Source organism: Eschscholzia californica, unplaced genomic scaffold (genome assembly GCF_041429995.1).
Source record: "Eschscholzia californica isolate CP2 unplaced genomic scaffold, dmEscCali1.0.p SCAF_5, whole genome shotgun sequence".
Taxonomy (NCBI): domain Eukaryota; kingdom Viridiplantae; phylum Streptophyta; class Magnoliopsida; order Ranunculales; family Papaveraceae; genus Eschscholzia; species Eschscholzia californica.
This window is the reverse complement of record NW_028238472.1, coordinates 44,384,539-44,409,771: the sequence shown is the minus strand read 5'-3', so window position 1 is coordinate 44,409,771 and position 25,233 is coordinate 44,384,539. Positions and strand designations below refer to the sequence as shown.

General features: G+C 36.4%; 2 protein-coding genes across 3 annotated transcripts; both read left to right on the top strand.

Moving 5' to 3' along the window:
• The first annotated feature begins 653 nt into the window (after nucleotides 1-653).
• On the top strand, nucleotides 654-7,548 carry QWRF8 (QWRF motif protein (DUF566)). Of its 2 annotated transcripts, none has more exons than XM_086644845.1 (7): nucleotides 654-1,347; nucleotides 2,482-3,903; nucleotides 5,329-5,448; nucleotides 5,797-5,913; nucleotides 5,995-6,084; nucleotides 7,004-7,111; nucleotides 7,302-7,548. In XM_086644845.1, exons 2-7 carry the CDS (start codon nucleotides 2,578-2,580, stop codon nucleotides 7,371-7,373), a joined length of 1,833 nt encoding a protein of 610 aa, XP_086500971.1. In that variant the 5' UTR covers nucleotides 654-1,347; nucleotides 2,482-2,577; the 3' UTR covers nucleotides 7,374-7,548. The 2 variants fall into 2 exon arrangements, with proteins under 2 accessions (XP_086500971.1, XP_086500970.1); XM_086644844.1 differs by having other exon boundaries at nucleotides 1,270-2,310.
• A 1,594-nt stretch (nucleotides 7,549-9,142) lies between these two features.
• LOC147539559 (alanine--tRNA ligase-like) lies at nucleotides 9,143-24,449 on the top strand. The gene is made up of 23 exons (XM_086644843.1): nucleotides 9,143-9,490; nucleotides 10,736-10,974; nucleotides 11,067-11,207; nucleotides 12,196-12,342; nucleotides 12,449-12,601; nucleotides 13,278-13,407; nucleotides 13,742-13,838; nucleotides 14,888-15,008; nucleotides 15,154-15,213; nucleotides 16,529-16,579; nucleotides 16,728-16,823; nucleotides 18,066-18,167; nucleotides 18,589-18,711; nucleotides 19,602-19,745; nucleotides 19,834-19,905; nucleotides 19,992-20,067; nucleotides 20,158-20,300; nucleotides 20,412-20,520; nucleotides 21,863-22,050; nucleotides 22,796-22,885; nucleotides 22,989-23,171; nucleotides 23,573-23,752; nucleotides 24,116-24,449. Exons 1-23 carry the CDS (start codon nucleotides 9,331-9,333, stop codon nucleotides 24,185-24,187), a joined length of 2,877 nt encoding a protein of 958 aa, XP_086500969.1. The 5' UTR covers nucleotides 9,143-9,330; the 3' UTR covers nucleotides 24,188-24,449.
• The last annotated feature ends 784 nt before the right edge of the window (nucleotides 24,450-25,233 follow it).

The window sequence follows — 25,233 nt, the reverse complement described above, 5'->3', positions numbered from 1 at the left end:
GAATATTATGGTTCTAAAGTTATACTTTAAATAATTCCTAGTTTACCCTTATATAATCAATATTGCAGTTTTGACTCTCTAGTTTATTTAACTCATTTTCTTCTTCTTCATCTTTAAGTCATCTAATTCCTCACAAACCCTTAATCCCTTTATCACCAAAATTGACTTTTAGGATTTACAAAACAACTAGGTGAATTGGATGATAAACTTATGTTGGATCTTCTGACGTGACAATTTATCAAGCCAAATTGCTAGTTTCTGAATGGGGGTCCAAATTGCAACACTGAAAAAAGAGAGTCCAAACAACAAGTCAAATGTACGAAAGGGGTTCCAAACAACAGATCTCTCTTTTCAATTCCAAAACTATACGAATGAGCTCAATTTGAAATTGTGCAGAACCTTTTTTATTGACTACAAAGAGCACAAATAAAGATCCAATTGACATCTCTCATAAAAAAAAAAAATCCAATTGACATGGTCCTGATTCTTCATAATCTTCACAATTTTCTATTCTACTATATATCTATAGGGCTACAATGGATATTATGGAAATTGTGTGTAGATATCCTTGATGCACATAGAGATGCACATTTAGACCTGATCTTGATTTTTTAAAATATATATATATATTATTGGACCAGATTGAGTTTTAGTTTTTTTTTTTTTTTTTTGATGATAATTGAGTTTTAGGTTAGTAGTAGATCTTGGGTACTATTTATGCCTACCTTTTTAGACCCACTACCAAAATTTTCTTTTACAAAATCTCCCTAATCAGACCCTACCCTACCCTTCAAATATGTTTCCTCTTCGTGAGCAAATTGGAGACAATTACGTTTGATTAATACAAATTTTGTAATGAAAATACATTTCATTTATTTTTCCCTCAAAATCTATTGCTTTTATGATTCCTAAATACTTAAGTATGATATTTAGGTGGCGCGAAAATAACGTTCGCTTACCGACTCCTTCCTAGTCCCGACTTTCTCTTTCCTAACCTATAACATGATGATGTCTTTATTATCTCTCTCTCTCGTACGTTTCCCGTTTGAGAAACTCACAACCCAAATTTCTAACTTTCTCTCTCTCTCTAAAAACTGCAAGTCGTAAAATTCATTACTCATCGTCGATCTGATCGATTTATTATATTTTCCGGTACCAAAACCTCCGAGTGACGACAATTCTTTGCTTTCTAGCCGGAGGAAAATTTCAATCTATAGGTTATCCAAATTCCAAAGAGATCTCCTTCTTTGTGATTAAAGAATTTGTTAGATTATTTAGAGATTTTTTGATTCATAATAATCTTCGTAAGATCGGGTTATTTACGGATTGAAGGACTTTAATTCTGAGGTGAGTTTGATTTTTTTTTTTTTTTTTTCTGATTGACTTTAATTTCGATCTAGATTTTTTAGTAATGAACGATTACTATTTGAATGATCTTTCTTAGAAGGTGAATTAATTAGTCTAATTAAAAACACAATAACCGATGAATTAATTAGCGGAGAATCCGTCTTCTTTCTGTGTTTAATCTTTAAATGCTCTTTTTTATGATCTAGTTTCCAAAAATCAAAATAGTCAAAACATAAATGATTATTTAAATTGATTTGTGGAAGAACAATATTACAGATTTTTGATTCTTTTACTGTATAATTTTTCATAGGGATAGACAGTGATCTTCTCTTTGCACGTGAACCTCTATTTCTCTTCTCAAAACCCTAGAAATTTTAGAATCTTATGATCTTTAAATAATTTTATAAACACCGATCAATCTGAATAAAAACAAAATCTTCCATCATTCATTAATGAGTTTTATCTAAATTTTTTTTTAAAAAAAATCCCACCAAAAACAGTTAATTTTTTTAATAACGACCTCTTGAGATTCATTTAGTTCTAGGGTTTTGTTACTTTTTTCACCCTTCTTCATACAGACATTCAATTCTCTCATGAAAAGGAAGTAGAAGCGACAGAGAGGGTGTGCTCATATTTCCTGCCCACCCGACCAGGCACTCTCGTGAGAGGGACCAAAAAGGGGGGAAAAAGAGAAAAAAGAACCTTCTTTTATCCTACGCACCTTACCCATCTCTTAACCTACACCCTCTCTCTCTCTCACTTACTAGCTTGTATTTGTTGTTGTATGAGGATGGTGGTTTAATGCACGTTATAGTCCCTTTCTGTTTTTTTATTGAAATTCAAAGTACTCCCCAAATGTTATCCTTCGCTGTATCTTCTATCATTTCATTAGGCTATCTGCCATTATCTGATCTGCTTAGATTTGTTCTGTTAATGATTAATGCAGAAACTTCAATTCCAATGGTGGGTTTTTTTTTCTTTTCTTGAAATTTTGGATATTTAGAGATCTGAATGCCTGTAAAGCTAATTTTCTTTTTCTTTGATTTGTCTTTATGGGTTGTTCTCCTTTTTCCCCTTTTTTCCTTTTTTTTGCAATCTGTAATTCCTCATTTTTTTTTATTTTTTTTGTGACAGATTTGGTTTGATTCTCTCAAATGGGATACACGAAAGCTTGGCATTTCTGATTTATCTAATGTTATATGAAGAATTTCTCAATGTGGTCTGATTTGGATGGTGTGGATGGATGTTTATGAAGCTGAACAGAGACCAAAGAAAGGGGTAACTGAGGAAATCCCAAGACCACCTTTGGTTCCATCTGAGAAAAACAATGCTATATCAAGAAAAATTAAACCCACAAGGGAAGTTCCATCAAGGTACAAATCTTCAATTACGTACCCATCTTTATCAACATCATCTGTTGTTTCTAGGAGAAGTTCTTCTCCTAATGTCACAAGAACGGCCATTTCATCATCCCCTTTGTACCTCAAACGATCTTATTCAGCCGAGCGGAGGCGGCCATCAACGCCACCTTCACCACCAAGACCTTCAACGCCTAACCGGGATTCAGTTCCAGATACACAAAGTCCTGCCAGGAAGGCAGTGGGTGGTGGGCGGACTACAGAGGGTCTGTGGCCCTCCACTATGAGAAGCCTTTGTGTTTCTTTTCAGTCTGATACATTTTCTCTTCCTGTTACTAAAAAAGAAAAACCAGTTACCCATGATCGTATGTTGAAGCCTTCAGCCACTTTGGCACATAGGCAAGCCGAAACACCTCTTTCTCAAAGGAAAACAACCCCAGAGAGAAAAAGATCTCCACTCAGAGGAAAAATTTCCTCTGATCAATCGGAAAATTCTAGACCTGTAGATAATTCACATGCCCGTACGGTAGATCAGAAACGATGGCCTAGTAGAACAAGTGGGAAGGTGTCTACTAGTTCTTTAACTAAGAGTGTGGATTTTACTGATAAGCCGAGTAGAATTACTGGTTCTTCTCCTCTTAGAGGAAGAGGTGTTTCCCCAGTGAAGAAAGCACCTGTATCCGATGGTACATGCAAAGGATTGCAAAAGGCTCAAAGCGAGGTTGCAGCCAGAGTATCCTTCGAAAGTGGAAGGGTAGAGTCTGAGTCACATTCAAGTGATGGGCCTCACAAGCCTGAAAGATCTTCATCTACATTTCGAACAAGTAGATCCCAGTCTTTGCCTCTTACTGGGTCATCTCGACCTGCATCTCCAAGTAAAGGTCCAGTGCTCTCATCCTCTCGACCTGCATCTCCAAGTAAAGGCCCACTGCTCTCATCCTCTCCTTCTAGAGGTATGGTCAGCCCATCTCGTGCTAGGCCAACCTCTCCTTTTCCCTCATTAAGCTCTGTGACAAGTCGATCCAGTAATTCATCTTCCGTTCTCAGCTTTATTAGTGATGTTAAAAGAGGGAGGAAGGGTGCAAACCACATAGAAGATGCTCATCAGCTTCGTCTACTGTATAATAGATACATGCAATGGAGATATACTAATGCACGAGCAGGTGCTGCTTCATCTATTCAGCAAAAAACAGCAGAGGTACAACTCTTAATTTTGTACAGCATTTGCAGAACTTATCATTCTCTTGCATTATATTTTGTACTGATAATTCGTAATCCTGTAAGCTTTAATGAACGTAATCGATGTTGGTTATTCCTTTTTAATTTCGTATATTAGACAACTAGTACAGGAATATTTGGCGGGAAGAGAAAAGTATATATTGAACAGATCGAGACCTGATCAGTTTTCTGTTTTGAAATGGTCATCTATGATAAACATGATACCAGAGTCTTAAGAATTACTAGCTGTCCATTTTGATACTTCAGACTACTATAGCTTCTCTCATCTCACAAACTGATACGTCCATCACTTGTAAATGAATAGTATTTGGTAACTCTCTGTTAGGATCTTAGGTTCGTCCTGTAGTTTTTACTGGAGCCGTGTTGAATTTGGGGAAAACATGGCTATTTTTTGTTCTCCTGTTCAATAGCTATAGCTCTGTTATGTTTTCATCCATATGTTTATCGGATGCTCTTACTTACCAGACATAAATACTCCCAAGTCCTTTCATGGGCATGAAAATGCCTTTTAGAAATCAACCCTTTTAGATGTCGATGTGGAAAAGCGCAACATTCTGATAATGATATTGTGACAAAATTCTCGCAATTTCTCTAGAAAATGTTAGCCCATCTCTAACCTCTTTTAAGAAGTTTCTCTTTAAGCTCTCAGTATAATGCAAAAATAGCCTTCTAAGTTAATTCATTAGTACATTATCTAGTTACTATCTCCTGATAACTTAAAATGTCCCTTAGAATCTTGCTTTATTAAAAGATTAATCATAAATAACAACTGTTATTCGATAATGTAATTTAAATTCTTCCCGTGATTCACGCAGCCTCTCTGTGCTCTTCACGTTTAATAGAACAAGTTTGTAATTTGTCACCAGTCGAAAATGTGTGTGGAAACGATGTGTTTTCCATCCCCATTTGGTCTTTGTCGAGAACGATATAATTTGAGGATATATCGAGTAGTGTAGATATTATTACAAATTTACAAATTTGGTATAAATATTATGCAAATGATGGAACTATTGTCTCATATTTTTGTGATGATCTCGTTAAATAGGATAGATATGGTTGGCATATGCAGTTTATTATGAAATATATATCTGTCTCTCTCTTTCTCGGTCATTTTAGATCTATTTGAATTTGGTTATCTGTATGGTTCTCTCTCTATTCACAGTTCGATTATTTCCTGGTAGATCCTCTATTGTTGTTTTCCCCGTAAATTTTGAGTGGAATCTGGAAAAATATGTGCGAAATATTCTAGTTTATATACTAATGTATCCTACAAACCAGTCGAACAATAAGTTGAAATATATTGGTTTTCAAAATATGTTGTTATTCAAGATATAATAGTGGGAATATGTGAAAATTAAATGTTTTGAACCTTGAGCCGTGGCAGAAAGCATTGTACAATGTCTGGATCACGACTTCTGAACTACGGGATTCTGTCAGCATGAAAAGGATTGAACTTCGAGAACTGAGGGAAGAGCTGAAGTTAAGCTCAGTTTTGAAGGAGCAAGTAAGCGTTCCTTATTTTGTTTCCTAGTTTTTTTTTTCTAAGGTGAGAGGCTGTCAGCAAGTAGAACAGTGAGCTCGTTTTTTCTTGTTTGAAAAAACACCAAAAAAAAATGAAGTTCATGAGCGCTTTTCAGAAGTATCTAATTCGAGCTTACAACCTTTCAGAGTGACTCATGTTGATAAATAATAAGTTAAGACTAATTGAAAACGAGGAGGGTATATAATAACCAAGTACAAAGAATAATCTCACCATGTAATTGAAGTACACCGAGTAGCATAGTAGCAATAGTTGTTCCTATCTAATTTGCCTTAGTATTCTGAATACCTGATTTATGAAATAATGTCTCAGGTGGTTTACCTGGATGACTGGGCTTCAATGGAAAGAGAGCATTCATGTTCCCTTGCTGGGGCTATTGAGGCTTTGGAAGCTTGCACTCTCCGTCTTCCAATTACAGGAGGCGCAAGGGTATATATCTGTTCTAAAAATTGAGCGAGCAGATTTTTTTTTATTAAGAATAGCATGTTTACTAGATATAATCACTTGCAGGCAGACATCCATTCATTGAAGGATGCGGTCCGGTCATCCCTTGATGTGATGCAAGCAATGGGTTCCTCAATATGTTCTTTACTATCGAGGGTGAGATTCTTACTGCTCTGCTTCAATCCCTTCTTTCATATAAACCCGACTAATGTATATGGAGTTTTCAATCTCATGGTTTTATTAAATGCCAGTGATGTTTTATGAACTGTCACGTGTGGTTATTTATTGCATGTGTTTTAGATATTTCACATCTGCATGTAAAGATATTGTTTGCTCTTCTGCCCACGTAAACGTCTTTCTCAACCAGTGATTACATGAGAAAATATCAACGACAATCTTTCTGCTTCCATGGTTTGCTTAGTGCCTACCTTCTTAAGACATTTTATTCAGTGTTCAGTTTATCGACAGTTTATATGTCAACTAATTGTCTCAAGACTTAGGTCGGCGAGGAGGGATAGTAAAATGTGTTCTTTGGTCTATGAATGAAACTTCATTACTGCTTTTGCCACTGCGACGTTCAGGTGGATTTTTGGACCATTTCCTTGTCAGCCGATTATTGGACCATAAGTTTCTTGTACCTCCTAGAGGTAATTTTGAGGTTATAGATAGAGGGAAACAAGGCATGTTGTTGGTCTGTTGATTGGTTTCTTTCACTAGGCTATGATGAGCCGGACCATAAAATTGTAGTGCTATAAACATTTCTTGAAGTAGCGCGCATTTCTCGCTTTGGTTAGTAGTCAGTTCTGAATGAAAGCAGCTTTAAGAAACATCACTTGGGCTCCTCCTTAACTTTGCTTTGGGAAGCAAATCTTATAATTTTACTAAATGAATTGCATAGGGTATTTTTCGTGTGTAAATTAACGTTCCTGAAGTCATCATAAGTTAGGATGTGATTCTTTAGATACCCTTTTTCGTGTTGAAAGGTGAAGTGGGTGGACATCCATTAATGTTGCGAAATTTCTAATTTTACAAGTCTTACCTGCAACTTCAACTCCGACGTCCATCTCTTATGCAGGTTGAAGGGATGAATGGTTTGGTTTCTGAACTTGCTGATGTAACAGCAGAGGAGAGAGGTTTGCTTGATGAGTGTGCAGACCTATTGGCTTCAACTGCTGCCATGCAGGTAAACATTAACAACCGTACATGTTTGACCATTTCGGAAAATGAAGAAGATGATCATATTTTTTTTTTTAGAATGCTAATAAATTAGAATCAAGATTCCTATATCGTATAAATTAAAATGAAGAAACTACACACTCTTGTGATATTTTATGGTCTCATCTTTTTTCTCATCTGGTTTCTGAAATGAGCAGGTAACGGAAAACAGCCTAAGGACTCATCTCATCCAACTGCAACAAGCTGCAGCTAATGATGAACACTACTAATTTCTCCTTTTGAAGAAACAGCACCTGTTTAGTGAGTCGCTCAGGTTCAGTATAGCTAACTCGTCCTGCTTACCCACTCGTTCATTGGCGGAGGAAATAGCATTCTTGCTTGTCCCCTAAGAGTGTAAATTTGGCTTTCATATTAGTTTGTTTTTATTTATTTTGTTCTTCGACATTCGCGTTATTCCCATGTAATCTTTTTATATTCTTTTGGTTTTACACGAATGAAAGAAAAGAAAATAGCAAAACGAAAATTGGAAGAATAAGCGAAAAAAGGGTACATAATCTAATATCTGCATCAATTCATTGCTTTAAAACACATGCATTTTTGTTTAGGAAAAAGGGCATTTGTGGAAGATTGGGAATGAATCGATTGTCGTGGACAATTCTGTTTTCCTATACTGAAAGTGTATTTTTGTGGCAGTATGTAAGTTCATCCCCTAGAGAGACAAAGAGTTCGGATATTACTGTTCCGGAAATATTTGCATCTAATGTCGAAAGTATTGAAATATGAGTTTATATAAATCACTAAAAGAATAAGTTTTGCTTATTTGACCTAATTACACTAGTGCATCACCTCTTTGTTTTCGTGTGAATGGTATCTTCTTATTCCTCACTATTGAAGAAATTAATTGATTGGGTTAAAGGGAGATTGATAGGGTTAGTACTTGTTGACATCAAGATATGACGTTTGATCATTTCCTAATGGCTAAGATAGAATTAAAATAAGCCATTAGGAAAAAAAAGATAGAATTGAAATAAGCCCTTACTTGCCCACTTAACTTATATAAAGAAAAGACACTTGCATTATAAAAGATATGGAGAGACCGCGTGAAATTAACTAATACTCTGCGAAGTCAGATTTTAGGAAAGGGTCGTGGTTTTGACTTAGGGTTTTACTTTACGGAAACTGGTCCATCTTTTGGGTTCTTCGTCTTGAAGAGGGACAACTTTTCCCATTGCTAAGAAGTTCCTTCTTTTGGCATCAAGGAACCCAAATGGTAGTCCATGTAATTGAACATTGTACGAGGCAAACTCAAAGCTATGTTCGTTTGGCGTTTTCTCTCGTTCACATTGTTCCCCTAGTCCAATATCATGTGTTTATAACCCATGGTGCTCCATCCATGATCAGATCTACCTCTCTTTGTTGTGCTAACCCTGATTATAAACAGGTTCGGATGAACCTCCTTTATGGTGTACAAATGCAACAAATTCTATACCCCTTTTAACTTAACTAGTGTTGATCTAAGAAGAAGGTTTTATAACTCAAGATTTTAAGAAAGCAAGAGTATTTGTAGTCAGTTTTTTCCACGAAATCTTGAGCCGTTCGAACCGTTTGTACGGTGGAATTCTCATTCGATAGTGCTGCGAGTTGTTAAGCAAAATCCAGTGTATTGTCCTCTACTGTGACGATTTGAATTGAATATGTATTGTTTGAAGACAGGAGAGGTTGAAAAAAAATCGTAATACCTTAAAGGAGATTCTAAAGACTACAAATCTTGTTAGACTACCGTCTACGTACCTCGGACGGGATTCGGCTGGATTTTTGGGATTTTGGTCGGGCAAAGTGTCAATGGTGTTAAAGTAGTTTCCTTTTGGGACGACCTGTACGTGCGTCGCAGTTATCCGTTCCCTGAAGTCGGGAAACTGACGATTAAAAAGAACGCAACGCAATTCCTCGGTCAAACAATCGGCGAGGAAACAAATACACTACGTTTGGTATAAGAAAAGAGAACCAATAAACGGAAGGGTCAAATGGATGGGGATTTGGAGTTTGAGACCTTGTCGTAGTGCTGCTGCAGTCACTGGTGTTTCCCTATTTTCTCTCTCTAACCATCTTCTTCTCTCAAGGATTAGGGTTTTAGCCAATACCAATTTCTCCTTTTCATCATCATCATCATCATCGTCTATCAGTTCAGTTTCTCTCTCTATCTCCATCATCACCAACAACAATATCATGCCAGGGGTTGAATCTCAAACGACAACGGCCACTGAATGGCCAGCAAATAAAGTCAGAGAAACTTTCATTAAGTTCTTTCAAGGAAAAAATCATACTAATTGGATTTCTAGTCCTGTGGTTCCTGTCAATGATCCTACTCTTCTCTTTGCTAATGCTGGTTCGTCTCTCTCCCTCATTCAGTATGACTAATTTTCTTCATTTCTATTGTTGCATCAACTGGATTTAGTGAAATATTGTTGTTAGGATTCATATTGGAAGTAGTTGGGTTTTGAGCGGGGTCAATGATTTTCGATTTAATTGGGTGTGGTTTTGACTTGATTACATGAAATTTGTTGTTTAGTTTTGAGATAGATCGTAATTTTAGGATGTGAAAGTTTTGACTTTGAAAATCAATTTGATGAATTTATACTGTTTATCATAATAATTCAATAGCTTAGGTATATTGGGGTGTTATCACTTTCTGATTCAATCTTGACCAGGCTAGTTTGAAGATGTTGGATATTGAAGCTTATCAAATTTCAGAGATCAGACAATTCAAATTTTTCTTTTTCAGTTTTTCCTGATTTCTTCTCAGTTCTATTTCATTCTATCCTTACTGAAAAGTGTTCAAAGATTCATGAAGACTATATTTATTGGGGGAAATATTCTAATTTGAAGCATTCATAAAATCTTCTGCAAATAGCTGACCATGTAACTTTAAATTACAGAAGTGGTACCCTAACTCCAATACTATTATTTGGTGATGGGTGGTTTGCTTGAATGTAGTGCTATATTCTATCACTTATTTGGAACTTAACTTTGTATACTTAGCATAGCATTAAGGTGAAATTGCAGTGAATTACTTCCGAGTAACAGCATATGATGAGACTGTGACCGAAAAATCACTATTCATCTGAAAAAAGGATTTGGCGAAAACTGCACATCTGCTCAACTTGAATTTCCCTTGATTGAATTCTTGGTACTAGTCATACAGATTCACAAATGCTGATTGTATATCCTTAAATTTTTAAATACAGCTAACTGACGACATTTGATGCAGTGTGTGCATCCACAAGAAATTGAAAGGGTACAGAAGAACTAGAAATCTGATCTAAAATAGTTCTTTTCCAGTTAGGCGTTTATTAAAAAAATTGGCCCATTTAATCAATCGGCGAGTTTGTGCGAGATGGTGATAGTAAGTTCCTAATAACAAAATTCAAGTTTCTAGTTGAGTACAATGCAATTACATGGGTATTTTAAAAACCCCAATGAAAAAGGCATATACACTGATACACTTGTGCATGCATGTAAAGGTTGTTTATTTTATCTCTTTGATATGCTGTGTACTAGTATATTTCATGATTTTGCGATGCTATCATGATAAAGTTTCAGAATAATTTGAATACCATGTTTTTGGTCACAGGCATGAACCAGTTCAAGCCAATCTTTCTAGGAACTGTTGATCCTAGCACTCCATTGAGTAAACTAAATCGTGCCTGCAACACCCAAAAGTGTATCCGAGCCGGTGGAAAGCATAATGATCTTGATGACGTTGGAAAAGATACTTATCATCATACCTTCTTTGAGATGCTTGGCAACTGGTCGTTTGGAGATTACTTCAAAGCAGAAGCTATTTCTTGGGCGTGGGAGCTTCTCACACAGGTCTGTTGAAGTGAATTGGCATGTTTTTGATTTCTTAAGTCCTCCCTTGGCACTAAATTTGTTCCTTGGGAATCTTCCTTCTGTATCTACAGATTTATAAACTACCCTCAGATCGCATCTATGCTACCTATTTCGGTGGTGATGAGAAATTGGGCCTCAAGCCCGATAATGAAGCAAGAGACTTGTGGCTGAAATTTTTGCCTCCTTCACGCGTACTGCCTTTTGATTGCAAGGTAATTTTCATTTCAAAGTCTTCTCATTCAGTCTCATGTTTGTATTTTTTGTTGAAAAGTTGTTTCATCTTTTCATTTCCCCTGAGAATAATATATAAACTTCTCATGCTTTCGTATGTCCTTCAACAAACCTCTAGAGAAATGGCAAATATTTGTCGCAGCTCTTAGCTGGCAGTCAGGCACATGTTATGTTGTCAATGTCGAGACTCGAGATGGACTGAAGTCGGATTCTAAAAGATTTCTATTTCAATGTTGATTCCTGCATTTGTCTATTTAGTTATTAAGTTCCTGTTTGGTAGCATGTTTCGCAGATAATGATATTTATTGTCTTATTACATTTCTTTGATTTAGGTATGCAAACATGGTGGGATGAAATGTTTTAGTTAGTAGCATTTTGATGTAGTTTAATACCTTCTAAAAAACCCCGTAATGGCTCTATTCAAGACAGTCCACAATTATGTTCTTCTGATAAATATTGAAACCGAGAGAAAATTCATAACATGCATTTAGTTCTCTAATATGATGGTTTTATGATTTTGTTTAAATAGTTCTTGATTGGCAGCAAGTGCAAAATGTATATAGATTTTGAGTTCAAGTAGCAACTTCGACACTCATATTAACATAGTTACTGCTATTTTTAACTGTACGACTTAAGCATGATGGTCTTTTAGATATCTTAGATGTGCTTTCAAGAGTGGAATGCAGGAGAAAAAAAAGTGATGATTCTTTTATGCAACAGGGGTTTGGAAATGTGCCGATCATAGTTTTTAGTTAAACCATGTGTCTCTTCTTTACTTTATTTGGTTTTCTCCTATTCCTTTCCTAGAGGAGAATTATATATATTGAATATCAGTTTAAAAGAAATATATATTTTTAACATTTCTATTTTTTTATTGTAAACTTTTCGTTCCAATTAGAGTTTAAGCTCTACTATCAAATACTAAACTGAGTCAAGGAGGAAATCTGTAATTTTGTATCCCTTATGTAGGACAATTTTTGGGAGATGGGCGATACTGGTCCTTGTGGACCTTGCACAGAAATTCATTTCGATAGAATTGGTAATAGAGATGCCGCTTCATTGGTTAATAATGATGATCCTACATGCATTGAGATATGGAATCTCGTATTTATCCAGGTATGCAGTTCGCTAAGTGGATTATTCTTCAATTAGTAGTTACTTTATCATTCCCTACTTCATGCTGCATTCCCTACTTCACCTTGTATCTAAATCCTTTTGACAGTTTAATCGGGAAAGCGATGGCTCACTGAAGCCTCTTCCTGCAAAACATGTTGATACTGGGATGGGTTTTGAACGCTTGACTTCAATCCTTCAGAACAAAATGAGCAACTATGACACTGATGTGTTCATGCCCATTTTTTATGCTATCCAACAGGTATGGTTATGCAGTAGTAGTTAAGGACGTTCGTGTTTAGACTCTTGAGTCCGAGGTTCTCAATCTGTTTTTTCCAGTTAAAAGTGAATTTGTATGTTAGTGTCCATTCATGTACTGCTCTAGATTTGGGCTGGACTGCTGACACAAGTTACATTGCCTGCTTAGACTAACTGAAACATTCTTGCTTATGTTTGTGTATATACATAAGTATATAATCTTTTTAATTAGTTATTTAGATTGAAAAGAAGTTACTCGTATCATAATATTGCCAGCTCTGTTTTTCTGAAGAATATATTGGCAGTTATGTTAAATTTCTAGGTTGGAGCAGTTTGCACTTAATATATATATATATATATATATATATATATATATATATATATATATATAATTGAACAATTTGATTGAATTAAGAAGAAGAAGAGATTACAAAATGTAGTATCCTAAAAAAGGCAGACACTGCAAGAAAGACTCAGTCTGTAAAGAACCCCCAAAACTACATAGACCTTATCATGGCCTCTCAGTTTGTAAAGAACCCCAAAAATTGCTGACACTGCACTTGATATATTTTTCTCGTGACAGGCATTAGCTTCTAATATTAATTAGCCGTTTAGTTCATGAGGGCAGTCAAGGCATTAGAGGTAATTCTTCACATACTAGTTCATTTATCCAACTGTAGGCAACAGGGGCTAGACCATACTCAGGAAAAGTAGGTGCTGATGATGTGGACAAGGTTGACATGGCTTATAGGGTTGTGGCTGATCATATACGAACTCTTTCTTTTGCCATTGCTGATGGGTCTTGTCCAGGTGAAATGCTAGACTAAAAATGTGTTAGACGTTCCTTCTTGGACTTATATAGTCGTTTCGATTGTTTCTCCTTTGTCCAAAACATACTAGGACCTCTCTAATGACGTGAGGTCGCAAGGCTTTCTTACCAATGTAAGAGCTAAGATTTTTCAAATTAGTTGTGGCTTGTGGGAAGCCAATTCAGAGTTACCATGTAATATAGAAGGCTGAAGATAATCTGAACTAAATAGTTATCCATTTTGTTGTGGTTTCGTTTTATATTCTAAAATATGTACTGCCGTTATTGTGCTTCATTTTCTATAACAATATACATTTGATCAATTTCGTGGTGTAGGCAATGAAGGTCGTGAATATGTTTTAAGGCGCATTCTCAGGAGAGCTGTTCGTTATGGAAATGAAGTCTTAAAAGCCCAAGAAGGTTTCTTTAGCGGGTACGGATATATTTGGTCACATGGGTTTTTTGATGCTTGTTCTGCTCAACCTTACTAGATACCGTCCTAATTGTATTTACTTGATTTCCAAAATACTTTCCCATAGATTGGTGAAATCTGCATATACCTGTGGGTTAGCGCTGAAATTAACCATTCGCTGGTTTCTGAAGTTCTAGTTGTCACTTTTTGAATTGAAGGATCATTTTTAAAAGTTTACCTTTTTGGATGATGACCAAGTATGTTTAAGAAATTTTTTTTTTTGAAACTTCGAATGAATATATAATGGGAAAAAACTATATACAAGAAAATATGGGAAGCGTTGGAATCTCTCACGACATCCACGCCTCCCAGTTCACTACTATATCAAGGGAAAGTTACATCTTTGTATTTGTCTAGTTTCCTAATCCAAGAAAATAGAGTTCCTTTAACGTTTTCAATATCCACATTAGAGTTGAGGTTATTTTCCTTGAAGATTTAGTTGTTTCTGTCTCCCCAAATGTTCCAAAAGATGGCTGCTGGCACAAGCTGCCATACCTCTTTCCTATTCTTTCTTTTGAAAAGCCCGTCCCATTGAACAATCATATGCTGAGCTGTGTTGGGGCAGCACCACTGGTTTGAGACGGACTTTGAGAAGAACTTCCAACGACTTGCGGCCACTCTACAATGGAGAAAAAGATGGTCGGATGTCTCCTCCTCTTCCTTGCAAAGTATGCATCTGTTGGGGATGTGGAAACCTCTTCTCTTGAGGGCATCCACAGTTGGGATTTTCTGAAGAAGCAGAGCCCAGATGAAGAATCCAACTCTAGGAGGGAGTGCCTTATCCCAAACAATTATGCTTGAAAGAATCAGCCTCATGTCTATAGACTTCAGTAGTACCAAAGCAAGTGTGGATGTCAATGATGTGGACGATATTTTCACCAAGCTTGAATCTGTTAATTTAGTCTTAGACCCATCGTAACCACATTTCTAGTGTAGATGAAAATTTAATAGTAAAGCATGTGGTTCTTGCGGTTAATCCTCAACAAGTATCTAATTTGTCGTTTGTCTAGGCTTGTACATATTGTGGTGGAAGTGATGGGGCATGTCTTTCCAGAACTGAAGCAACATGAAGTGAACATCAGAGAAATTATTGCCGCAGAAGAAACAAGTTTTGGAAGGACATTACTTAAGGTAATAGTGACGAGTTGACCATGGCAGCGTACACGATATAATTTCTTTCAACTTATTCTTCTATGTTCCTATGCTGTTGAATGTTTGCTCTCCCATGTGTAACATACGATAAGTAAACTGTTTCTGACAATCAAACTTGCACCAGGGAATTGAAAAGTTTAAGAAGGCTGCTCAGGATGTTCAAGGGAAAGTATTGCCTGGACAGGTGGGTATCTGTTTTTACTTCATTGCTTATTTGCTACCACATAAATGTCGTTTTTGTGATTTTTTTTTTTGTAGCCTTGGTAAGTTTTATCTACTGATTCCTTTGTTTTATACAGGTGATTAGCTTCTGATTTGCTTTCACTTGAAGTGATTTTATTTCTATCCATATATTTGTAGTGCTATAAATGACTTCTATTATTGTTGTTGTTGTTGTTCCTAATTATCTAGATAAATTATTAAAAGAACATAGTATAGTAAAAGATCTATAGTTCTCTGAAAATATTTCTTCAGATACCATATAAAGATTCCATCTGACATAATATGTTCTGGATCTATGATTTCAAAGGCAAAGGGAACCAAAGACATAAGGATGACACGGGGAAAGTGTTGATATATAGTATATATGGTTCCTTATTCACAATGTATTATATGAGCACATTATGCAAGTTACAGGATCCATCCAGTGATCTGAAATTAAACAAGAAGAGTCTACATGAAATTTTAATGTGTTCTTAGTTTCAGTGATATTAAATTTTCAATTGTATTAAGAGGCAAAACCTTGAATCTTGGTTACTAAAAATCTTCTGATCATGTTAAGTGTTTCCATGAAACACTACTGCTACAAATTAATCCTTGTGGATTTGGGCATCCTCTTGACAAGTTTACATGACAAAGTCTGGTTTATAGTCCATTTGAAAGTTTGTTGTTTCCCTATTGACTTGATGTTTCCTATTGGGTGAGAAACTTGGATTATGGGAAAAGGTATAATTAATGCTAAGAAAATCCCAACCAGTTTGGAATTTGATATGTATATGAATATATTCATGAAGTGGTGGGCTAAACATTGATGTTTATTGAGTTCAAATAGTGGATGAGATGATTTTCAAACTCTCGATATACGCCCCTGTTTTTTGTATTATCTGTATTTGTTTATTGAGGTCTGGGCAAGCCATGGTTTGTGTGTAGATGAATTAGGTAACTTGCTTAATTCCCAGACAAATTCTTACACTCATCACCATTTTTCTTGTGTATATTGTTAAATCTAAATATTTTTTTGAAAACTAAAATCTATATATTTTGATGTATCTTCATCTTGGGATATTAGCCTTGGAGATCAACAGAGAGAATAGCGATCATTCAGTTTTGTAGTACTTACCTATTTGACATCATAAATTTGCAATAATTAGCGTTTCTTGAAATACTGAATTCATCTTCCTTTTATTCTAATAGTATATCTATAGAGTTTTTTTTTTGCAGAGAATTCCATGCCCCGGCCTGTCTTTTTCTTTTTCTTATTCGGAATTTGTTGTTTGCAGGATGCTTTTGTCTTGTGGGACACTTACGGGTTTCCTTTGGATCTAACTCAGGTCTGTGGAGTGTTTCAGTTCTCCATTCAGCGTCCATAGTTTTTAATATGTCATATGAGCTTTGTCAGATGCAACTTCGGATTTCTAGCCAAGATGTTGAAGGTTATTTTCTTTTTCTTTTTCTTTTTCTTTTTCTTTTCCCTTACAGCTGATGGCAGAAGAAAGAGGGCTATCAGTTGATGTAGAGGGTTTCAACATTGCCATGGAGGAAGCAAGGGAGAGATCTAGGAGCGCTCAGAACAAGGTATTTTAATTTTCTCTGTTTGTGGATCTTTGCCATTACAATTGGCACACTAAGCCACCTGCCGGTGTAGGCTCAACATCATTTTCTTTATGTTTTTTCGCATGTTTTATCACATAAAAATCATTCAAAAAGAGTATTAATCTAATCTTATCTGGAAGAATTCGACTCGGATTTTTGACGTTAAATCCTATTTAAGAGAGAATGTACGATTTGGACTTGAATCGTGTTATTAAAGTCGAATTTCACAATCTGTCTCAATTAACAGGCAACCCTAACTCTTTTTAATTTTCTCTTTCTACAAGTTATGGTTCCCCAATCCAGACATGCAGTCATCTGTTATTACTTATTATGAGGTGTTTCACCGTTCATTCTTGTGCGGAACAAAAAAGAAGAAAGCTAAATCTTTTACCCACTAAATTTCTTCCTCAACACTGGCAGTTTGTCTCTCTATATTTCATTCTCTCGATACAATATTTCATGATATCTTCTATAAGACAACAAGAAAAAAGAACTAGTACACTGTATACTGAGATTAGCTATCAACACTCAAATATATATATATATAGAAACTGAATAAGATGTGATGCTCGATAACTTGATTATGTGTAGGCTCTTATTATGAGGTGTTTTACCGTTCATTCTTGTGCGGAACAAAAGGAAGAAAGCTAAATCTTTTACCCACTAGATTTCTTTCTCAACACTGGCAGTCTGTCTCTCTATATTTCACTCTCTCGATACAATATTTCATGATATCTTCTATAAGACAACAAGAAAAAAGAACTAGTACACTGTATATTGAGATTAGCTATCAACACTCAAAGATATCATTTAAAGACGTCATTTACAGGTAAGTATATGGATCATATTGAGATGATGACCCAATTGCAAATAATTTGAGCTATCCTACTATGTATTTGCATAATTTATTGGTTACAACTTAAAAGGATCTCAAGCTCTGCGATATAAATCTTGTATACCATTTTGGAAACAAAAGTGATTCACCATACCATTAACAGATTGAAACCATTGTTTCCAACATGTCGTCTCATGATCAGATTAAATTTTAGTGGATTCAGTATCATGTTGAGTTTGTAGAAGAAAGAGAGCGAATGAAATGTTACTGCTCAAATGTTATTCCTTAAACTCTTCGTTAGCTTATAATGCAAATGATATACTTACTCTCTGTAAGTATTATCTTTTAACCTATACTTAGCATGTGCTGATAGCGTTGATTTTTGACAGCAAGCTGGTGGTGCTATCGTAATGGATGCTGATGCCACGTCAGTATTGCAAAGAGGGGGAGTGGCTCCTACAGATGATAGTTACAAGTTTATTTGGTACCAGGTTCGAGAATTTTATTTGTAAAATACAATTATACAAGATATAATTATTTCAGCAATGGGTAAATGTTACTTATTGAGGATAGTGTCGTATAATATGTCAGTTTGTCCTTCGTAAGCAGAAATAGTAAGATTTTGCAAAATATGTGATAGTTCTTCGTTGTTATGAACTACGTTGTTTACACTTTACATGCCTGGTACCAATCTTCTTAGTTGAGCTCAATTACATTACAGGTTACTCTTATAGTCTTACTATAACTCTTGGTCATTGGTTCCTCCTTTTCATAAAATGCTTTTGCTTTGGTTTGTCATTGTTGTTTTCTTTAGCTTCTTGATTAGTCATAAACAAATGTTTTTCTTTGCCCGTGGGGATTGTTTTAAGTAACATAGTAGGTGCTCCCTTAATTTTTGTTGATGTTGTGCAGGACCATGATAGTAAAATTAAAGCTATTTACAATGGGGCAGAGTTCTTGAAGAGCGCTGGTGCTGGTGATGAAGTTGGCATTGTTATGGAGTCCACAAGCTTTTATGCAGAACAAGGAGGCCAGGTACTTAATGCCTGACCATATTAAGAGTTGGTTTTTGTAATGGTATATATGTGGTCAATTTGGAGCAGCATAATAAGGTGTTAGAAGCTATCATGTTTTCATACAAAACGTGGCCTAAATCTGCCATTGGTGGTCGGTACTTAATTTAAGTTTCTTCAAACCTGTCATGGGTGGTTATTGACTTCGGTTAGAAATGGGAAAAATTCATATTTTCACTCCACGGTCTCCAAACTTCCCGTTGAGGATTTGAACCAACCGAAGCACTTGGAGCACCTCGGCGAGTCGGCGCTATAAATCAAATCCCGATAAAATGCTTCGATAATCTTATAAAAACTTGAGCTCCAGTTTCCCCTGTTCATAAGACGTGAACCCATCATAATTCGTAGCCATGAACTATGATGACCTGTACATATTTAGCTTATTCTTTCCATTTTCTGTATAACGAATTATAGCTGAGGGAGGGAGTACTACAGTAACAAAACTGATTCATAGAGGATCAAGAGAGAATGACTAACCAGATTAGCCAAGGTTGAAGACCTGCTAAAATGAAGTTCTCTGAACTAAATAGCTAATTCACACATCTTACACGTAACCTGAACCTTCCGCATGAAGACTTCGGCTAATGTGCATCCGAAGAAAAACACATGCATAGTTGCATACTTAACAACTTAAAAGTAGTTTCTTAAATCGTCCAACGTTATGCCAATTCTTTATTACTCTTATCTTCAGCATACAGTGGTCCTTTAGTTGTGTAGTTCTGGTTCACTGATTCACTCCCACTTAAGAGGTAGTCCCATAAGACCTGTGAAGCATAGTCGTCCCTTCTGGCACTAACCAAAGCTGTTATTGTCATCTCGAGACTGATTTTACCCACATTTTCTTGCATACAGATCTTTGATACTGGATCGCTTGAATACTCCCGCGGGTCATTTCAAGTTTGTAATGTTCAAGTTTATGGAGGGTTTGTTATACATATTGGTACCGTTGCTGGAGAGAGTGGCGTAATTTCTGTGGATGATAAAGTAGCATGCAGAGTAAGTGCATGGTTCACCCTAAACCTTTTTCGTGTCTGTAATGCTATTGTACAGGATTTCTAATTTCGGCAATTGATCACATGAACAGGTTGACTATGAAAGACGTGCTTTAATTGCTCCCAACCATACTTGCACCCATATGCTAAACTTTGCTCTGAGGGTATGATTTCCTTTATGACGAGCGTTTAGGAACCTGTAATCCAGCTCTTTATTTATTTGATGTATTTTATGATGATACAATTGCAGGAAGTGCTTGGTGATCATGTTGACCAGAAGGGTTCAATTGTTCTTCCTGAAAAGTTGCGATTTGATTTCTCTCATGGTATGATATCTATTCTATTTAAAACCTTCAAACCTAGTGATATTTCTCTCATGGCATGTAAAACCTTAAAACCTAATGTTCTTTCTCCAGGAAAACCCATCAATCCTGATGATTTGAGGAAAATAGAATCCATTGTGAACAACCAAATTAAAGATGAATTGGATGTATTTTCAAAGGAGGCAACCCTCGTTGATGCCCAGAAAATAGTTGGTTTGAGAGCTGTTTTTGGAGAAGTAAGCTGCTTTTCTTTTTCCGCAAAACATATGTTCTTGTATAAGAATTATCTTATTTTTCTTATGCGATATTAGATCCTGATTACTATTTTTAATCCTCTGCTGATGCAGCTCTACCCTGACCCAGTTAGGGTAGTGACAATTGGCCGAAAGGTGGAGGATCTCCTGGCTGACCCAGATAATAAAGAATGGTTATCAGTCTCAACAGAATTTTGTGGAGGTCCGTGCTATTTCTTTTAACAAAACAAAAGAATTGTGTATTCAATATGAAATGGTATTTTACAGAGATGGCGCTCTATCTATAGAGCCCTTAGAACCGACAAAAGCAAAAAAATGACATCATAACCAGCATTGCCTCGCAAGTCCCATTTTATCATAAAATCCCCAACAGGACACAGATGGGTCAGGTTCTTTCCTTTTGCCCAACAAAACAAGAGAGATAAGATTCTTATTTTTATTTCATCAAAATAAATTTTCTCCCAAATCCTTTGAATAATGCTTATTTCTAGCTTTCCCAATACCCCACAAAACCGCATGCGGTATAAGAGTCCACAACTGCTGCTTCTCCTTTGCTATGGGTGTTTTCCACTTTTCCCCACATCACCGATCTTGCACCTTTCTGGGGATGCCCGATACAGCTCCAATAACATTTTCGAACATGCTCCATATTCTCCAATTAACAGGGCAGTGTAGCAAAAGATGATTAGTGGACTCTTCATCTGCCTTGCATATAGTTGGCACAATAAATCCCTTTTTGCTTAAATTATCTACTATCGTGATTCTTTCCTTATAAACCGTCCAAACAAAGAAATATACCTTCAACTGCACCTCCTTCTTCGATATCCATTTAAGAGGCAATGATGGCCGTGGGTCCCCATTATCGACTACAAACTCATAACATGACCTAACCAAGAACCCGTTTTGCTTACTGCATTCCAGATCTTACAGTCTTCGTTAGGATTAGGTTGGTATTCCTCGACGATGTTGAGAAGTGCTGCCATGTCGTTATTTCCCAGTCATTTAGATTCCTACATAAACCAAGGTATCATGTAATGTTCTCCTCTATCACATAAAGGTCGAACACACTTCCTGCTATAGGGATAATGTTGCTGGAAACATTGTTTGGACTTTGGAGCGGCCTCTCTGAGCATGAAGAATCCTTCCAAATTTTAATTTGCATGCCGTCACTCACCTAATAAGAAGCTCCAGTTCTGAATTTTGTTAGGTGCTCGTGTATCCGTCTCCATACAAAAACTCCATAGGGTTGTAGAGGTTTTTCAGATTCCCTTGAGTCCCATTTATCACCTTACTTGTACATCAACCGATATGTTTCCATTTCCTTGTTTTAGAGTATTTCTGTCTTATGTTCATAACAACCCACGTACAACAGCAGTTGTAAGCGTCGAAAGCAGTCGGCTTGAAGAAAAAGGAAATTTGTGTTCCCCGAATCACAGGGAGCATTTTTAGAGAATTAACTGTCTCTGAAATTAGAATCCTCTGTATCGCAAACCCAATGGATATCCAGTTCTTGTATTTTAAGTGTTGTCTCCATGGATAATTAGGTACACATATCTCCAATACGCGAGAGGCTAAAGCATTTGCTCTTTTATCTGAGGAGGGAATTGCTAAGGGAATCCGAAGAATAACGGCCGTCACAACTGATTGTGCTTTCAAGGCAATGGAATTGGCATGCTCTCTTGATCAGGAGATAAGTGATGCATCCAAGGAAGAAGGAAGCACTTTGGAAACGGTACTTGAGATTTTATTCTGCTCTTTTGGTTCTCTTTCTTTTTTCAAGTTCTGAAGTAACCGAACTAAATTAGTCTCTGCTTTATGCTATGCCGCAACTTATCCTGGCTTATAGAATTCAGTCGTTTGATGTGTAATAGCATGATACTAGTACATTGTATGCTTCTTCATTATACGGTAAGCATGGAATATACGGTATACCCTTTTCAATAAGTTATTCCAGGCTGCTGACACCTTTCGTGGACACTATAATTTCTGTTATTTACTTTTTTTATGTAGTTTGAAACACCTAAACCTCAACGTTTATATATCTTAAAATCTTAAATACCTTAACTGTTTAACTTAAATATCTTATACTTGAAAATCAACCAGTTGGCTAATCCAAGATATTTGTACAGAAATTTTTAGATAAACAGTACACTAAATCCAAAAATATCCACAAGCTGAATTATTAGATTAGCAGAACGCCCAGGTATCAAAGGGGATCTGAGATCCGGAACGTGGTACACAGATGGGTGTAACTGAATGAGCTGGTGTCAGCTATAGGAGTGTGTCTCCTGTTTTGAGCTGTGACTGTGTAATCCTGGGTCTGTAATACATCGAGATATACTTTCCCTCTCAAAAACATTTTGCAGGAAGAAATTTTACGATAGAAATTATTTGTCCATATTCTAATTATCTGCTGTTGGCGGACTAGATTATTTCTGTAGAACATGAGAGTGATATTGAATTTTTCTTACTTGCAGAAAGTTAATTCCCTGAAAAGTCGTGTAGATTCTGCCACTATTCCAGCACCTATGAAAGCCGAATTGAGAGGAAAAATCTCGAAACTTCAGGTATTGTAGCCAAGTAATTCAGCTTAGAATGTCTAATGTGTCACGTTCTACTCTTCTCAGAATGTCATTTTTTTTTATTAAAGCAATTTACTTTACTTATCAGGACCAAATCAGAAAGGCACAAAAGAAAATAGCAGAAGAAAATACCCAAAAAGCTATTAAGGTTGCAACTGAGATGGCAGAGCTTGCTATTTCTGATGGAAAGGCGTTTTGCATTGCCGATATTAATGTGGGTCTGGATCCAAGTGCCGCTCTAAAAGCAGTCGTTAAAGTTCTTGAAAAGAAGGTAACTCTTGTCTTTCCAACTTGTAAGAGAGCTATACAAAACCCGTGTATCGAAATAAGACAATATGTCGGTAAGTTAGACACTTCCATGTCAGGTGTGGGTGAAAATGAAACCAACTTTTATTTGTTAAACACTGGTAATAATCGTGTCCCTCATCTGGCATGTATGTCATTTGATGTAGCAGAAAGTACATGTGGCTCCATCTATTTGAGTAGCTTTGTTAGGGTTAGGAATAAAGCAAGCAACCAATATGAATAATGTATTAATTAGTTATTTATCTGCTAATTGGGTTTTTAGAGAAAAGTTGGTATTAATTCCTAGTGGGAGAGGACTTCTCCAAGGCAAGCCTATTCTACACCATATAAAGAACTGTTAAACCTTAACTATTTTTCTGTTTACAGGGACTACCAATTATGGTATTCAGTAAGGATGAAGCAAAAAACAAGGCTGTGGTGTATGCCGGGGTGCCTGAGAAAGGAGACAAGAGTAGTGCTCTAGAGGTGTCCGAATGGTTGACGGCAGCTCTTGCCCCTCTCAATGGGAAATGTGGTAGAGGAAAGGGTGGTCTCGCTCAAGGCCAAGTAAGTAGTTTACACAGGATTATCAGGTTTCGGTTAGACTTTCATCTGTGTTTGGTTCATGCTCCACAGACAATCATTTTAGAACACGAATGGGTCGATCACCTTGTAAAGTAGCCCAGTTTGTTAGTTTGTTTTCGTGCATGTGTATTTAAGATATGATCATGAAGGGGTGATACCACCCTTTTACCAGTTTTCGCCTCCTTACTATCTGTCTATCTGAGATTCTTCTTCCCAATATGTTCTTCCATTCCAACCCAGATTTTTGGATCGAACCCTTAATTATCGGAAACTTGAATTAGTGCAGTATTATTAAATACTTGGACATGTGGTAATAGTTAATTGTGAAACTGATTTTACTTTCAGGGGACGGATATTTCAAACATACAGGAGGCTATGGACATTGCAACGCAATTTGCATCTATGAAGTTGAGATGATTCTCTAGCGAAAATCCGTATGCACAACAGAGACGGATATTTCCCACTGTTACTATTTTATGATGCAGACACGAAACACGTTCATTGGATTTGAAAAGAAGTCGAAAAACAAGAATTGATTCAACGAACCAAAAAATAATTATAACTATTAGAATTTCATCATTGTTCATTTGAAAAACCCATCTTTATTTGGTATATTTCACTAGATGTTATATTACATAAAGAACAGAGGTTTGATAGTTATGTTTCTTGATCGTGTAAACAGTTGCCCAACCTTCTATATGGGGAGGCCATGGCGGGAGTCTGGTAGAGAATTTTAAAAGCATACAGATCCTCCATATTTTTGCAAATTCTAGAGGCTCAGCTGCTAGATGTGCAATGAAAATTATTTTATACGAGAGTTCCTCTTAAGCAGTTGGTTTTTTTTTAGCATCGACTACAGTGGTCATTACACGGGCATTGATACATCGATACGACGTGATAAGTACGATAACTGTCGAAATACTACTAGTCTAAAGCCCGACAAAATGAAATGGCAAAGTCAACAGAAACTACTTTATTTATACCCAAGTTCAATATCATGGATTTGTACTTCCATAGGATCGAACCTGGGGCTTCCGCTGCTGATTATATGCACTTACTAACTGGCCTACCAGTTGTTGGCTTAAGCAGCTGGTTATTGAATCAAGAACTTTCATAGCACGTCTTCACCAAGAAAAACTCCACATTTTTGTCCTCCATATTGAGAGTGTCCTTTGTATATGTGAGATAATTCTCAATGTTAAAGTATTAATCAACCGTAGAGTTGAGTCTCAGTCTCTCGACACTCTTCGTGGGTATCGGACTTAGCAATCTGACTCTCACGGATTGGGGCAATGTGAGGGCTCTCGGACTGGGTCTAATCCGGATTGATACAGTGATCATTACACGGGCATTGATACATCGATATGACGTGATAAACACTATAACTGTCGAAATATTACTAGCCTAAAGCCTGACGAAATGAAATGGCAAAGTCAAGAGAAATTACTCTATTTATATCCAAG

What these genes read in the sequence shown, in the direction of transcription:
- QWRF8 (XM_086644845.1), top strand. Translation starts at nt 2,578, where the DNA reads ATGGTGTGGATGGATGTTTATGAAGCTGAACAGAGACCAAAGAAAGGG. An exon ending in TTCAGCAAAAAACAGCAGAG is followed by an intron (nt 3,904 to 5,328) that starts GTACAACTCTTA and finishes GAGCCGTGGCAG; the next exon opens with AAAGCATTGTACAATGTCTG. An exon ending in GCTCAGTTTTGAAGGAGCAA is followed by an intron (nt 5,449 to 5,796) that starts GTAAGCGTTCCT and finishes ATAATGTCTCAG; the next exon opens with GTGGTTTACCTGGATGACTG.
- LOC147539559 (XM_086644843.1), top strand. Translation starts at nt 9,331, where the DNA reads ATGCCAGGGGTTGAATCTCAAACGACAACGGCCACTGAATGGCCAGCA. An exon ending in GGAATCTCGTATTTATCCAG is followed by an intron (nt 12,343 to 12,448) that starts GTATGCAGTTCG and finishes TCCTTTTGACAG; the next exon opens with TTTAATCGGGAAAGCGATGG. An exon ending in TGAGAGCTGTTTTTGGAGAA is followed by an intron (nt 20,301 to 20,411) that starts GTAAGCTGCTTT and finishes CTGCTGATGCAG; the next exon opens with CTCTACCCTGACCCAGTTAG.